Source organism: Acanthisitta chloris, unplaced genomic scaffold (assembly GCF_000695815.1).
Source record: "Acanthisitta chloris isolate BGI_N310 unplaced genomic scaffold, ASM69581v1 scaffold9156, whole genome shotgun sequence".
In the NCBI taxonomy this organism is placed as follows: Eukaryota; Metazoa; Chordata; class Aves; order Passeriformes; family Acanthisittidae; genus Acanthisitta; species Acanthisitta chloris.
In genome coordinates, this window is record NW_008679695.1 from 1 (window position 1) to 16,626 (window position 16,626).

General features: G+C 40.2%; 1 protein-coding gene across 1 annotated transcript in view; it reads right to left on the reverse strand.

Moving 5' to 3' along the window:
• Positions 1-3: 3 nt before the first annotated feature.
• The window catches only part of HNRNPK (heterogeneous nuclear ribonucleoprotein K), a gene marked incomplete at its 3' end in the record, with an annotated part of 18,102 nt that continues 1,479 nt past the window's right edge, over positions 4-16,626 (reverse strand). The window contains exons 3-13 of the mRNA XM_009077400.1: positions 15,689-15,745; positions 14,113-14,167; positions 13,213-13,274; positions 12,430-12,543; positions 11,372-11,500; positions 10,590-10,897; positions 10,207-10,261; positions 6,320-6,370; positions 771-792; positions 611-693; positions 4-144 (exon numbers count right to left, since the gene is read on the reverse strand). Coding sequence (XP_009075648.1) covers positions 4-144; positions 611-693; positions 771-792; positions 6,320-6,370; positions 10,207-10,261; positions 10,590-10,897; positions 11,372-11,500; positions 12,430-12,543; positions 13,213-13,274; positions 14,113-14,167; positions 15,689-15,745 — 1,077 coding nt within the window. The remainder of the gene's footprint in view (positions 145-610; positions 694-770; positions 793-6,319; positions 6,371-10,206; positions 10,262-10,589; positions 10,898-11,371; positions 11,501-12,429; positions 12,544-13,212; positions 13,275-14,112; positions 14,168-15,688; positions 15,746-16,626) is intronic.

Here is a 16,626-nt window from a genome sequence, read left to right on the forward strand (position 1 = left end):
TTGTATCTGGTCCTGTGTTCCTGTAATAGTTATTATCCGATCTTCTGAGCCTTCCAACGGTTCATCAATTTTGATCGAAGCTCCTGACTCATGACGTATTTGTTTGATTCTCTGGCCTCCCTTTCCAATGATAGATCCTGCCAACTAGGGAAGAAAGGAAACAATTCATTTCCTGATACAGCTTTCTCCTTAAATACAGTCAGAGAATCACAGCAGTGTTTGAGTAGTTTCCACAAATTTAGTTTTAAGAGCTGCAATGCAAGCTTGCTTCTTTACATCCTAGAAACATTTTCCCTGCAGTATCAGTTGTATAAACACAGGTGGGATAAAAGTGGCCAGAAGTGGCTGCTCACTTGCAAAGAACAAGTTACACAGACCATCTCTATTACCAAGTATTAACCATTAGTAAAATTGTTTAGTGTGTCTCTGAACAGAAGACACAAACCAAACACTCATAGAATAGACTTTTGGTGACACAGAAACACTTGTTTTCTATTAGAAGTACTTATTAAACACTCTAAATACTTCTTAGACTGTTTAAGTAAATCAGAAGTGGCTGTGACTTTTTTTTTAAGAGAGCACAAGCTGGAAACAAGTCAACTTCACTTACATCTTTGGGAATCGTTACTTGTGTTGTGATGATGGGTCCACCAAGATCTCCATATGAACCACGTCCCCCTGCGTAAGAATAATCTGATTTAAGCGTATGCATCAAGCCCTTTAGTAACTACACACTGAAGTACAGGAAAACGTTCGATATAAATACTTACCATAACCAGAGCCACCCTCAAACTGTAAGAGAAAAAAAATTTAAATAGTGAATAGCCACACTTCATTAAAACATTTTTGTCTTCTTGTTGAGCATATTTTCTGTAAACATCTCAACCCCCAACCTGATTGTAAATACAACAATGTTGTACTATCCAAGGCATCTTGAGGCAAAAAAGGCAGACCAGAAACAAGAGGGGTGGGGTGGGAGATCTCGTTAATCTCTTTGTCCACGTGGACAATGCTCTCAGGCACATGGTGTGATTCTTGGGGTGATTATGTTGAGGGTCAGGAGTTAGACTCATTGAACCTTGTGGGTCCTATCCAACTAGAGATATTCTGTGATTTTCTGATTCTTAACCTGCCCTGTCAAAACTTCTAAGAGTAAAGCATAAAATGACAAAGGATTCAGCCATGCCAGTTTACCAAGCAGACTCACTGACTCAGCTTCTGCAGGCAACTCTTAATGCTGACCTACTCCTGACCCCCGGACTAAACAAACATTCAAATTGAAAGATCAGAGTGCAGCCTTATTAATGCTACCAACACAGCTCAGGAAAGACTCTAGTTCTGCGACAGCAAGTTTACCCAACGACTGTGATTCCTCCTACTCTATGTACGACTTCTAGGGAAAAAAAACCAACAAAGCTCTTAAGAATAGCTCTATAACTTGTCTCTTGATTCCAACTATGCTACAATCCTTTACACCTTTGAACAGATAATCATGATGAGTTACTTCTGTTCCATTTACACCACCATATACCAAATGCAAATCACTGCAATGAGCATTCCTGACCCCTTTTTATTTTTAGCATTGGTAGACTTGCATTTGACATGAAGTGCTTCACTTCTTCTAATGCATTCTAAGTGCACAAGACCCTGTATTCATACTTTCCTGCAGATGCAGAGAATAAACACGCAGGGCTCTCTTGACTGACTCCTGTCAGGAGACCAGGGACTGCATTTATGCCGAAGCTGTGGGGATTGGCCTGGCTGCTCTCAGCAAGGCTCCAGCATGTCTGGGCTAGTCAGGGGATGTGTTAGGACTTGGTGCCCAAAGGCCTTGGGAGGAGTAGGCGTGGAGATGGGAACCTTGAACAGAAAGTGGCTGCGTGCTGGCTCACCAGTCACGAGTTAGGAAGTTGCTGGGATGTTGCTGGGGTAGAAGACATGTAACAGATTGTTGTGCCTTAGGTTAACCAATTGGTGCACACCTAATGTATAGAATAAGCCAATCGGCAGAGAACACGCTAAGCCAAGAAAACTGTAAGTATTTGTTGAAAACAACAATAAACGGACATGTTGCTTGCATCAAGCTGCCTCCCGTCTCTCCATCACTGCGGAAGCCGGTCAGTTGTAGCCAGCATCAAAATGGACCCACCCACTCCTTCCTAAAGCTGAAACCACTGGCAAAGCTGGTGGCACCTCAACAGTAACATTTAAGCAATAGTACAAATACCCCACAAAAACCCAGTGTCCAGTGACTGTGAGAGGTGAACAAGGAGGAAAAAAGTGAGCAAAACTGCCCTGCATACACACCACAGTGAAGGAAGGGGAAGTGCTACTCCAGGCACTGGAATGGAGATTGTTCTGCAGCTCATGTAAAGAACCACACTGGAGCAGATAGCCACAGTGTAGCCCATGGAGGTTTCTACGCTAGGAGCATGTAGATACACTCTGAAGAAAGCTGCAGTTTGTGAGAGCTCATGCAGGTGCAGGTGTCTGGCAGGACCTGCAAGGGACCCACATTGAATCAGCCTGCTCCTGAAGGACTCTACCCCATGAAGGGGACCTACACTGCAACAGTTCTTGAGAAACTGCAGTCTACTGGAAACAGACATATTTGGGCAGTTTAAGAATGACGGTATCCCATGGGAGTGACCCTACACTGGAGCAGCGGAATAGTGTGAGAAGCACAGAACACAGACAAGTGTGATGAACTGACTTTCAATCCACCACTCCCTAACCCCCTTGCCCATTCTTGGCAGAAGTAGAAGAGTACAGAATGAACAAGTGAAGTTGAGCCTGAGAAGAGGTGAATAGTAGGGCAAAGGTGCTTTTAGTTTTGTTTTTCACCAGTGCTACTCAAAGTGGCAGTAAACGTTTCTCAAGTCTACTCTGTTTTGCTGTTAGTGTTAACTACTTGGTTTTCTTGATGTCTTTACTGCAAGCCACAGACTTCTGTGCTTTACTTTCTCCACTCAACCTGCTGAGTAAAGGGAGTAAGAGAGTCAGCTGGGTTAGCTTCTGGCAGCCAGTCAAATTCAACCAACCACAACTTCTTGTCCATAGAAGTTACCATGTAACTTTCCCCAAAATATTATTTACTGTCTACCTTTTTAAATCAAAGTGGAAGCTACTCGGATCAAGACGTTGAGCTTATTACTCTCTGTCTCCAAGCAACTAGTACTGTCTAATCACATTACTAGACAATACAGATTGTAATAGAATGTAATACTGCTTGTAGTAGGGTCCAAAATAGAAGAGAATGAAGGACTCTGCTTACGGCTGATCGCAGCAGCATACTGCATACACACAGACATTCCTGTTGGTATTCACCACAGGATCCCCTTTTAGACTAATTGTTCTAAAGAAAAATCCTTTCTGTGACAAAGTGACCTGCTTAGTAGATGAAGGGAAGGCTGTGGACGTGGTGTATCTGGATTTCAGTAAGGTGTCTGACACTATCTCCCATAGCATGCTGCTAGAAAAACTGGCTGTTCGTGGCTTGGATGGGTGGACCCTTCAGTGGGTAGAAACCTGGCTGGATAGCTGGGCCCAGAGAGTTGTTGGGTGGGAGTGCTGATCTGCCTGAGGATAGGAAAGCTCTACAGAGAGACCTGGACAGACTTATCGATGGGCTGAGGACAACTGCATGAAGCTGAATAGGGCTAAGTACTTGGGACACAACCACCCCATGCAGCTTTCAACAGAAAAGGACTTGAGAGTGCTGGCTGACAGCAGGCTTAATATGACCCGGCAGTGTGCACGGGTGATGCTATTTGCCTTCTTGGCCTGTATCAAGTACAGTGTGGCTAGCAGGACTAGGGAAGTGATCATTGCCTGTACTCAACATTGGTGAGGTCACACCTCGAGTACTGTGTTCAGTTTTGGGCTCCTCACGTGAAAAAGGACATTGAGGCGCCAGACCAAGTCCAGTGGAGGGCAATGAAGCTCAGAAAAGGTCTGGAAAACTTGTCATATTAGGAATGGCTGAGACAATTAGGTTTGTTCAGCCTTCAGAAGAAGCAGCTCAGGGGTGACCTCAGTGAAAAAGGACATTGAGGCGCCAGACCAAGTCCAGTGGAGGGCAATGAAGCTCAGAAAAGGTCTGGAAAACTTGTCATATTAGGAATGGCTGAGACAATTAGGTTTGTTCAGCCTTCAGAAGAAGCAGCTCAGGGGTGACCTCACTGCTCTCTACAACTCCCTGAAAGGGGGTTGTAGAAAGGTGAGGGATAGTCTCTCCTGCCACACCTGCATTGAGAGGACTAGGAGTGGCCATAAACTGAGTGAGACAGAGGAGATTCAGACTATATGTTAGGAAAAAATTTTCTCCTGTTAGGGTGGTCAGGCACTGGAATAGACTGCCCAGGAAGGTGGTGGAGTCTCCATCTCTGGAAGTGTTTAAGAGGCTTCTGGATCAGGCACTGGAGGATATGGTTTACGGTTTTAGGGGTTACAGCACAGTGGCAGGTTAATAGTTGGACCTGATGACCATAGAGGTCTCGTCCAATCTTGATGACTCTGTGATTTCTGCCTTCCCAGACTACAGAACAGCAGAACTTGATAGCGGATGCTGAGTTTACGTAAGCTATGAACTGAGGTTTCAGATCAATTAATTAAAAACATTAATTTGGCAGCATTTTGCCATCTTCTAGACAGCATGAACACCCAATCTACTCTAACTTCTACAATGGCGTGACTAAACCAGTGAACAAGAGAAGGGCTATGAATGGCACCTTCCTGGACTTCTGTAAGGCCTTTGACAAGGTCCTTCCTCTCTCTAAATTGAAAAGAGCGGGATTTGATGGGCAGACTGTTTGATGAACTGGTTGGACGGCTGCATCCAGAGGGTAGTGGTCAATGGCTCAGGGTTCTGATGGACATTAAGTGGTGTCCCTCAGGGGCTGGTATAGGGACCAGTGCTACTAAATGTCTTCATCAATGCCACAAAGGGATCAAGTGTACCCTTTGCAAATCTGTAGAGAGATGACAACAGACTGACTAAGTGGTGTGGTTGACACACTGTCACCCAGAGGGAGCCGGACAAGCTCAAGAACTGAGCCCATGAGAATCTCATGCAGTTTAATAAGGCCAAGTGCAAGGTGCTGCACCTGAGTCAGGACAACCCTTGGTGTTAATACAGGCTGGAGAATGAACAGATCAACAGCAGTACTGCCAAGAAGGACTCAGGGGTGCTGGTAGATGAGAGGCTGGACATGAGCTGGCAATGTGCACTTGAAATCCAGAATGCCAACTGTATCCTGGGCTGCATCAAAAGCAGTGTGACCAGCAGGTCGAGGGAGGTCATTTTGTCTCTCTACTCTGCTCCTGTGAGGCCCCACCTGGAGTACTGTGTGCAGTTCTGGGGCCCTCAGTGTAAGGGCATGGACCTACTGCAGCAAGTATAGAGGAGAGCCACAAAGATTATTAGAGGACTGGAGCACCTCTCTTGTAAGGAAAGCCTGAGAGATTTGGGGTTGTTCAGTCTGGACAAGAGAAGGCTCCAGGATTATCTTATTGTTGACTTCTAGCACCTGAAGGAAGCCTACAAGAAGGCTGGACAGACTTTTTATGAGGAAATGTAGAGGAAGGAGAAGAGGCAATGGTTTTAAACTAAAAGAAGGCAGGTTAAGTTTAGATATTAGGAAGAAATCTTTACTGTGAGGGTGCTAAGCACTGGAACAGGTTGCCCAGAGAAACTGCGGATGCCCAATTCCTTGAAGTGTTGAAGGCCAGGTTGGATGGGACCCTGAGCAAACTGGTCTAGTGGAAGGTTCTCTGCCCACAACAAGGGGTTGGAACAAGATGATCTTTAACATCTCTTCTAACCCAAACCATTCTGTGAGTCCATGATAACTTCCCTTCCCAAAACCTACCCAACCAGACACTGTAGCTTCAAATACATTGATAAGTAAAGCCTAAAAGTATATCCACAAATAGAAGAAGCTAGGTTTACTATTTGATTTTTTAAACAAAAACCCTGTAACATTATGAAATTAAGACAAAATATATGTAACGCAGGCATCTACAGTGCATCAGTTATGGCAAAGTTACTATTTACAAAAAATACTGTGTAAAAGAAGCAAAAAGAGGTACAGAAAAGCTCCTCTCTTTTCACTATGCTGCTGCATAATTCCACATTTCTTTTAACATTACCTGCCTTCAAAGGGCACACTGTTAAGACTTGATAAATTCTGAGTCAGAAGGACTTTTATGATTTTCAATAGGTGCAAGCTGCCACGGACTACACTCAAGATCTCTTAAGAAATTTGCTTTATCACTTAACTTGCTTAAGTTTTCAAAAAAACAGGCTGAACACACTTACCAGCTCTGGTGGCTGCATGTCATCACAGGCATCCACATGACACTGCATCATCTTCCAGACGTAACAGAAAAGAGGGAAGAAAGTAAGTCCAGGTCAAACAGACTTTCAGATACCTCAGCAAACACAATACATACTAGTACAGAGGAACCTTTATGATTCAGCAAAGACTTAAATTATGTGATTCAGACCATTTTCAAGACTCACTGACTTTTAATTTCACTTTGAGGGAACTGTATGTGATCGCACTCATGTTTTCCCCCTCTTTCTGTGGTATTAACACATTTTTCCTCTAACAAAGGTCAGACAACTAATGGCAAGGCAAAGCTTGAGCAAGCCTTCTTTTTCTTCCTTTTTAGAAAACCTTCGAGTGCTATTACATATAAAAATACTTCATCTCTGCCATGCACTAGAAAAATCTTCTATTTTTGCCATCTGTTAGAAAATAAAAGTTCAATTAGCCTGAAAAAAGTAACTGTCACTGATTATGTAACAGCAGGTCCAGCAGGAAGGACACTGCTTCTCATGTTCTATCAATTCATTTCCATGTATCTCATATAGCCAGTAAGCGGACTAACAATCTACTGCTGCCTAACTTAATATTAGAACTTTGATTATGTTTTAAAAACTTACATAGCATTTCTTTCTTCTGGAATCTTACAATTTTGGCAACTGATATTCATTTGTGCAACCTAAAACAAGTTTCTGAAACAGGGTTCTTAATACACGTAACACAATATCCTATACTACACTCACTTGTGCTAGTCACTGCTGGTCCTAGAGTAGAAACCAGATGACACAGGCTAGTTCAGGCAAAGAGCTTAAGTTTTACATCTAATAAAGAAAAGTATGTAGTGCTAACTCATGTCAAATTCTTTTATCGCAATCTTCTGGTTTTTAAGAGTGACCAAGTAAAACTCTGTTACTTTCTTCCAGCACGAATAAATAGCACAGCTGTCATACATTCTTCCTTTACTCACTTTTTACATGCCTGTTAATGTCACATCTCACACCTGGAGAATGTTTCATATTTTTTGAAATGTATGAGCCTTTATTCAAGTGTTTTTACATCAAGACACACACATTAAGTTTAAAAATATCAAGAACTAAGAGGCACATTGCAAGCCTGAAGACACTCAGGAAAGTATGAAGAGACAGTCCACTTAACAAGAGACATTCTGAGTTACATCAACTCAGATTTTAAAACTTTTAGCACTTTGAACATCTTAGTACCTAAACTTAAATAAAGTGGATGCTCATGAAGTCATTTTATTTCCATCCCTCCCACGAGTATCTCAGTGCATTCATGTATCTGAAAGACCCTGGAGAATGAGGGTGTTCAAAAAGACTCTCATCTCAGCATTTACAATGCTGTCAATACTGCTGTATCTCTGGAATTCCGGAAAATTCAGAGTTCAGCGTTCAGTCTTAAAGGTCCTCAACTACTCAATCTTTCTGCCTTTAGTGGAAAGGAGAACTGCAAAAAAAATTAATTCTGTACATTAAAGTTTTCCAGTACTTTTGAGATGTTCATCTATTCTTGCCTTTCACTGCTCCATGTAAAATAGAATCCATGTGGTAAGAGCACTTCTGTTCTCTAAGAACAGCTCTTCCCATCATTACTTAGATCACAAACCACAATGACATTGGTTTATTCTAGTGTACATCTTTAGCCAGAGAACAGTTTCTGTATAAAATGAAGATTAGCTCAGAAGACCTTAGATTTCTGGCATGACATTTTCGGCTGCAGCTTCACAATCCATGTGAAGACTTCCTTTCTGTTTACACAATTTAGGATACTATGATCATGACTAAATAAAACTAAAGATTAAATACTGCAAAGAAGTCCTCACTTTAAGCAGGTCGTGATACTTGGTCATAAAGGTGACAAAGTCATGAGCAGCTTCACTATGAAAAGGAAACAAAACTGCCTTTTTTGAACAAAACAAAGTTACAAACCCAAGAGAAATTACTCTCTTGTAGAGACTCATGTCACGAATGTGAAGGTCAACCTGACAGGCTAAACGCAAGTCAAAATGGATTTTCTATTCCAGCCGGAATGGGATAAAAATAGAACACACTACTGCCCAAGAGTCAAGCTAAGATTGTGCTCAACTAGACATCCAAAGAAGGGCCGGCTGCTCACTTTATATACTGTAGCACTGGCTTTATGAGCTGCAAACAGAAGAACACAAAACCTGAGCTCTGAAAACATATAAATACAAATACACAATCTTGGAGGGGCACTTCTCATTTCTTCCAGTTTCTTAACATGTAGAGTAGCATGTGCAACACTTTCTCTTTTGTAACTTTATGCAAACTATTCCTTGTATTAATTCTAGCACGCACATGACGTTTTTGCCATTTGTAGTTCCAGTAACCCTTACTCCCAAAGGGGACATATGCAAAGCCCATTTCATAGCTCTTCTCCACTTGTCTCTCTTACATTCACTTAAATGAAAAGTTCACCTTGTGTCATCTTAAAGAAGGTGCCAAACAAAGCCAGAGGAGAAAAGAAGGTGGCTACTATATAGATTATCCTCTGCTGTGGTTTAAACCCAGCTGGGAACTAATCACCATGCAGCTGCTCACTCAAAACGCCCCCACACCCAACCCCCATCCCCATGGAATGAGGAGGAGAATCAAAAATAAAATCTGTACGTTAAGATAAGAAGGGTTTAGTAACTGAAACAAAGATGATAATAATAATAGTGAATAATTTTTTTAAAAAAGACGACACAAGAAAACACAAGTGATGCACAATACAGTTGCTCACCACCTGCTGACCAATGTCAGGCCCCATCCCAAAGCCCCAGTCAGCCTTCCTTCTGGGTAACTCCCCCAGTTTATATTATATACTGGGCATCCCATGCTTTGGTATATTCCAAAAAAATTTGGAATATACCTTTTTGGCCAGTTTGGGTGACCTGTCCTGACTGCGCTCCCTCCCAGCTTTTTGTGTACTTAATCGCTGGTAGAGCGCAGGAAGCTGAACAAGTTCTTGACTTAGACTAAACACTACTTAGGGACAGCCTAAGTATCAGTGTATAATCACAATTATGCTCATGCTGAATTAAAAATACAGCACTGTACCAGCTACTGACGAGAATAAAGTAACTCTGTCCAGATGAAACCAGGACAACCTCCTGGTTTTTCTTCTCAGGAAAGAAGAATCTAGCACAAGAGCAAATGACTAATGGGAAGTCACAGTTCAGAATGCAACATGGAAGACGATCTTTAAGCCTTTATTTGAAGCTTCCTTATGCTGTGAGAGATTTTTTTTCTCTCAGCAAGTTTTGACTTAGGATTCAACTTAGCAGTGGCCCTGCCTCCAAAACATTTGGAATTACAGTGGATTTTCTGCAGAGAGGCCAGAAAATAGACAAGAATTGATTCAAAAGCACAAACACTTTCCAGATAAACTAGAGATCTTCTTAGATACTATTCTCTAATCTGCATTACTGTATCTCTGCTTTTGTTTTCCAGGACTTAGTGTTAAGAATGCTTGTATAACTCAGAGAATTTCTGAGAAGCTTGTTCTGACATGTTTTCTTTATCTGAAAAATCTACCAATTCCCATTTCTGTCATCCTGATTAAAAAATCTGAAAGCTGGCCAGTGCAAAAATACCTGCAGGGTTGAGCACAGTCAAACTTTGTGTCATTTTGATGGCAGAGTGGAAAGAAAGAAAACAGGTCCTGTCTTGGGTTACCACTTACACCCCAAGCATTCCTCTACTGCAGAAAGACCATTTGCACAGACAAAGCATTTTGGTTTTACCATCAGAACCATGCATGTCGCAGACTCATATGCATGTGTTCATGGGGTATCAGAGGGTCAGCATGCTAATTATGCTTACAGAGCAGAACAAGGCAAATTTTAAAATCCTACCATGCCATCGTAACGGTCTCCTGGTCTGCCTCTTCGGTCATAGGACATCAGATCTCTAAAATGAAAAAAGGAGCAGCATGTTAATTGTGTTATGAATTAGTTTGTTTGGTTTAATTTAAATGTTCACATACAACTTCATATCAATCCACTCTAGCCAAGCACTGAATGACAAAACTCTCACACTACTCACTATAGTCCTGGCAAATTACTACAGTGCAGCAAGTAATTAAATTCTAGTGTTTTCAAAATACTCTGGTCTAATACATGCTCAATCCTGCATAATCACTACCAACATAAAAACACAGGAGAAACACTGGAAAGACAAATATGATTCAGAAGAATATATATGAAGCTTAGTACAACGCACTTATGCAACAACTCACCCGCCACGAGGAGGTGGTGGTGGAGGAAGAGGAAGATTACGGGCTCTGCTGCCACCTCTCCCACCACGACCAGGTGGAGGTGGTGGAGGTCCTCTGCGAGGGCTCATATCATCATAATCTCTTCTTGAGGGAGGCATAGGCCGCCCGCCACGACCAGGGGGCATGCGATCAAAACCTCCCCTTCCACGCATCGGGAAGCCTACTGGACGTCCCCTTCTGTCATCAAACATCATTGTGAAGCCACCGTAGTCATATGTTTCATCGTAGAAATTGGGATCGTACGGCTGGGCCCGTCCTTTAATTGGAGACTAATGCAAACAAAACAACAATGCCCCCAACCCAATTAGGACTATTACCATTGACAAATTTAACTAAATTAATACAGTAAATATGTAAATACGAATTTATGCACTTGGAACACATTTTTCATTTCACAATGCTGGTAAGAAAGGAGATGTTGATGTGTTTCCTGAGAACTTAACTATGACAGAGGAATTACTGTTACTTATCCATGGAAAATAAATTGTCCTCCTCTTCAGTTTTTGCACTTTAATGAAATGCAAAGTATGAATAATGGCCCACCAGTACCAACAACTGCATTCCTCCCCTGTAAGGTGCACCCCATTCTAGATGATGGAAACAGTTTCAAAAGTTTATAATATCACATTGATATTGAGAAAGTAGGAGCTACTGAACCAAAACCAGACACTGTTTTCCATCCACATGATATCTAACATTCATGACTGTCAATGGAAGAATAAAAGAAATTTAATAAACATTACCTCAGAGATAAGATCCAAGATAATCTTGATACATTCAACAACTCTATCAGGTTTACCACCAATAAGCACCACTCTGTCAGTAGAATGAGGACAACACTCCTGGAAGAGCTTAATGGTGGTTTGAGTATTCTGTAGAAGAAAATACCCATGATTCTTGATTATATTTTAAACAACTTTAAAATCCCATTAAAACATTTTGAAACAAAAAAAAAAATAAATCAAAAGACAACTGAATTCCCAGTCACTTCTGAGTTACCACAACAAATCTGAAAATGAGATCTTTTTAAAGATCTGTGCTGACATAAGTTTTGTATGAATATGAAAATGTTCAATTTTCTCCTATTTAAATTATGGCATATCTACACCATCATTTAAATAAATATTATAAAAAAGGACCACACAGCTAGCGTGAGCTTCCAGGTTGTATTAACCTTCAGCTGAAACTTGCACGCTTTGGATGCTAAGATAACACTGCTGCTAGAATTATCTTGCCTTTCTCTACCCAAGCAAAGAGGTATAGTTCAGCTTATACCTTAACTGACCCAAAATTAACTCTGACACAATGTCAAGAAAGAAAAACAGGTGTTTTCAGCTCATAGAGACCATTAAATTTTTTTCAATCTTATTCCTTCACTGAAAGGAAAACATGGTCTTATAAGAGTTAGAATTAAAAAATACATAACCAAAAATAAAGCCCTTTTACAGTAACAGATCTAATTCACCCTGGACCATTTTACATGCCCAACCACACAAATAATTCTAGACTAGGGAGTAGTTCATTCTAGAGTGATGAACATAATTTTAACAGAATGAAGTAAAAATCCATTCTCTCAAAACAGTACCACAAATACTGTTTAATCAAGTCCTAGCTTCTGTCACCAACAACATTACTGCTAGGGGTCTGTAAGAAAGTTGTAACTTTCTTACAGCTCCATCTCAGAATACCAAGAGCACATATGCAGCATATTCTGCGCAGAAGATACATACACTTGCACCTTATGAATAGAAAACTGTTTATTGAACAAAAAGCAAATCTCAGAAGAACAAGAAGCAAGTACCTCTCTGAGTTCTTTAATCTTAGCACCCTTGACACCAATAATGCCTCCTGCCAAACTCTGGTGAATGAGAAGTCTCAACTCGCAGTCGAAGTCGCTCCCTTTGTAGTGTTGATACTGGAAAAAAGAAGCATGTAAGGAAAAGAACAAAATATTATTCATACAAAAGTTAAAAATGCATGATTTTTTTTCTTCAAACACCATGGTATGACTTGATTTATTGGTGAATTGTCAATCAGCATTTCCTTTGATAGGAACAACTACTTAAGCACCTCAACCTGAGGGGATCTGTTTTCTCTATTTGTGAACTTACATTGCACAACTTGCTACAAATATTTAACAAGGTATCAAACAGCACAAGACTTACTATTTTGCAAGGGGGAAGGCTGTTACAAATGTTAACAATCAGTGACCTCTACCAAAAAACATGCCAGCATATAGTTTTAAAGCCATAAGCCTTCTTTAAAAGGCTTCTGGGATTTATTTTTCTCATTTCCTGTATTTAAAAAGCACCAAATCATCTAGACCCATCTCGTTCAAAAGCTAAGCTCTTACCTGTAAAAACCCAAACTATTAAGATACATACCTCTTCTAAAGTAGGGATAATAGTGACCTCTACCAAAAAACATGCCAGCATATAGTTTTAAAGCCATAAGCCTTCTTTAAAAGGCTTCTGGGATTTATTTTTCTCATTTCCTGTATTTAAAAAGCACCAAATCATCTAGACCCATCTCGTTCAAAAGCTAAGCTCTTACCTGTAAAAACCCAAACTATTAAGATACATACCTCTTCTAAAGTAGGGATAATCTTCTTCAAGATTTCTCCAATTGAATTGTAGAAGGTAGAAAAGAAAAAGCAGAAGTAAATTTTTTTCATCCCACACAAAAATTCTAGCAAGATTTAGTACAGAGAAGAGCTTACAATTAATATTCCCCATTTAAAGTAAACCTGTTTGCTCAATTTATAAACACATGCATCTTTGTTTATGCCCAGCATATATGCATGAGAAATTTAAGATTAGGCAGGTCTTGCAGAGAGAAAGACAGAATGGGCTTTTGGAAGGGCTCAGATTAAGTGGGCAAGAAATTGACGCAGAACTGAAAGTAGAAGTGAATATTCATGTTCCCCGCCACCACTAATTCGGATACCCTCGCTATTACATCGGTAGAACTGGCACACCTTCTCATATTAAAAGTGAGGATATGCAAGTGGTGAACATCGTATCTGGAATAAGGTTATGGAACCAGTTAGAAATCAGATTCTAATGGGCTCTCCAAGAAAACAAATACAAATGCAAGACAAAAAAAAGACAAAACAAATGAGAAGTGAAGGAAAGCGAACTGGAGTTAGCATTTCATCGGAAGTAATTATGAACAGGCAATGTTGAGGGGAGCAAGGTGGGCCACAAAGACAGAGCGAGAGACTATTTTGAAACAATTTGATTTACAATGCAGCAAATATGCAACACTTGAAGCTGTGCTCCTTCCATTGAAATAAAATTAGTGGATTGTTTGGGTGGGCAACTCACGTAAAAGTTCAGTGACAAAAAGACTTAATGGGGAAAATAAGACAGAAAACTTGAAAAAAAACAATACACCGTCTATAAGGGGATACTATTTAATTATATCAAAGGCAGGTAATAAAATACATTTCTCTCTTTCTAATCAGGCAGTGAGGCATAAACTGTTGGGACATACCGCTCGGGGCCACTGCTGTCTGGGACTGAAACACTGGCATTGTACTGCATTGGTCATTGGCGTTCGTGGATGTTGGCATTGGGCATGGGCATTCAATCGGAAGTTGTCAAGTATGGTACCCGTTTGGCAACGAGCACATTTTTGGGCATAGCCAACCAGGGTTTTCACATGGGCGTTCGGGGGCGGATGGGCCAACGTCATGGTGGGCAACGCAGGGGCAAGTCGATCCAGTACATGGGCAACGGAGATATATGGCCAAAAAAACAAGGAGAGGGAAAAGGGGGAAAAGCAATAAATTTTAATTTAATACAAACTATACTCATTACTCTCAATTAATGAAACAAGCTTAAGTTGTTCTGAAGACTAACACAATAACGGATTGCTACACCAACTGTGGCTTAACAGTATGGACCTTAAAAATGAGTCTCTTGATCTGACTGAACTACTTCTTACTGTGAACATAATGATGTTTCAGTAGCAGGCTGGCTCATGAGGGTAGACATAAAACCTGTCGAGACTGATAGCACTAGAACCTTGGGCAAATCGGGAAAGTCTGTGTTCCAGACCAATCTAAACTATCTGGACTGAGGTGACCTACTGATTTACTCAAAAAAAAAAAAAAAACCAAAAAAAAAACCAAAACCACAAAAAACCCTAAAAAATAAAGGATAAAAAAAGAAAGAACAACTAGCTGCTGAAGTCAGTGAGTATATGTATGATTCCTGGTCATTTCAACTAAAACCTCAATCCTAGTTGTGGTAGTTTATGAACTTAGTTGGAACTGATTTGTAATGATGTATTGCTAAATCTTTCATTGAACAGAGTCTTGACTGGAAAAACTGTTGAAATTGTAGCTGATGTTAAGTACAGGAGTATAAACAAATGGAATTAAGAAGCGTTGCCAAGTTTTATAAATAAGGAACATTAATACTGAGCATGTGTCTAATCACGAGAGTCAACTCACTGTAAAATGTGAATGGACAGTAAGTCATGGCCATTTAAAATACTTCCAAGTAACAGAATAAAATGTTCCTTTGGTGTTCTATACCCGTTAAAATCAAGAAGCCCTAACATTAATGCCTCTGTGCTTCATCTGCAAGCTGCTAAGGAACAGATGGATGATTTCATTTCGCTTTTTTGAAGGAAGTTAAAGAATTCCTCTATCACTGGGTTAAGCCAGCCACCTGCAATGGTTTCAGCAGTACTGTCATTGATTGACACATATGGGAAATGGTACTATTAAGGGGTTTAAGCTTTGTCAATACTTTTAATTAGGCTGTTAACTCACTTGAAGAGTGTAATTTAGCAGAATCCTATTAAAAAGTGAAGAGATTTAATACAAATCTCTCCTCGAACAAATTAAGCTGGGTTTTAATTACAATAGAAATTGAAGAACTAAGTTAACTACTCTAACAACCAATACAACTAGTATTGCATTGTAACTAGACTATTGATGTCTATAGAGTTGAATCGCTCCCATCTCTAGAAATGCAACGCAATCAAGTTTTCGATGTAGTGCTCTGAAAGAATTGGTGTTAAATTAGTTCAAACTCATATATACTCACGTCTGTACGAAGCGCTTTAATATTTTTGCCACCTTTTCCAATCACTGCTCCAGCATTCTGGAAAATAGTTTTCAGAAGTTATGTTATGACAACACAGCACAGTCTATGTTTTTAAACTCAAGACTAAAACTGGTAAAACTCTTTTTGCATTACCCTACGAGCCCAGGGGGAGGGAGTAAGCACTGCTTTGGGATGGTTCAAATCAAACTGAGACAAACTGATGGAAGTTTGTCCACACACAAAATGACTAAAAGCTCTTACCACTGAACACAGGAAAGAGAACAATACCCAGTTTTGCAACTAATATTTCAATTCAAAACAGAAATTTCGAGGCAATTCTGACCACATACTTATCTCACAGACTATATTGCTCAAAAACTCTACTGCATGAATTGAATGTAGGTCAATGATTTCCTTGACTTATTTGATCAGCTTTATTTTGTTGTCTAAGGAATATGTTTGCAAATTCCTTTTTTGTGCTCCAAATACTTGGTAATTTTAGTGCTGATTTGGTTTATACCTCTGTAACCTGACTTCTCAGAGCAGTATATTCTGAAAAACGTTCAAGTATTATCAGCCACCACCTTCCTTCAAGACACCAATACAATCAAGAATAAACTGGCGGATAGCCAAGAACAGTATTTGAAAAACTACATTAGTACCAGGTTCTTTCAAGGATCACATGTAAAGTACTGCTTTAGACCATACATTAGGCTAACAGTATACAAAACATTTCATGGTACTCCATGCAACCTGACTATTGGTCAGAAATGCCAGAGAGTTAAGGAAACATTCTTCCATGCCAATGCAAAAGATTGAGATTCTTCGGAAAGTACAAATAATCTGTAATAACTGGAAACAGCAGAGGAAATCCATATATAGCAACTCTACTGTAACTATTTACACTTGTCCATGAAATCACTGCAATCCCTGAAGCA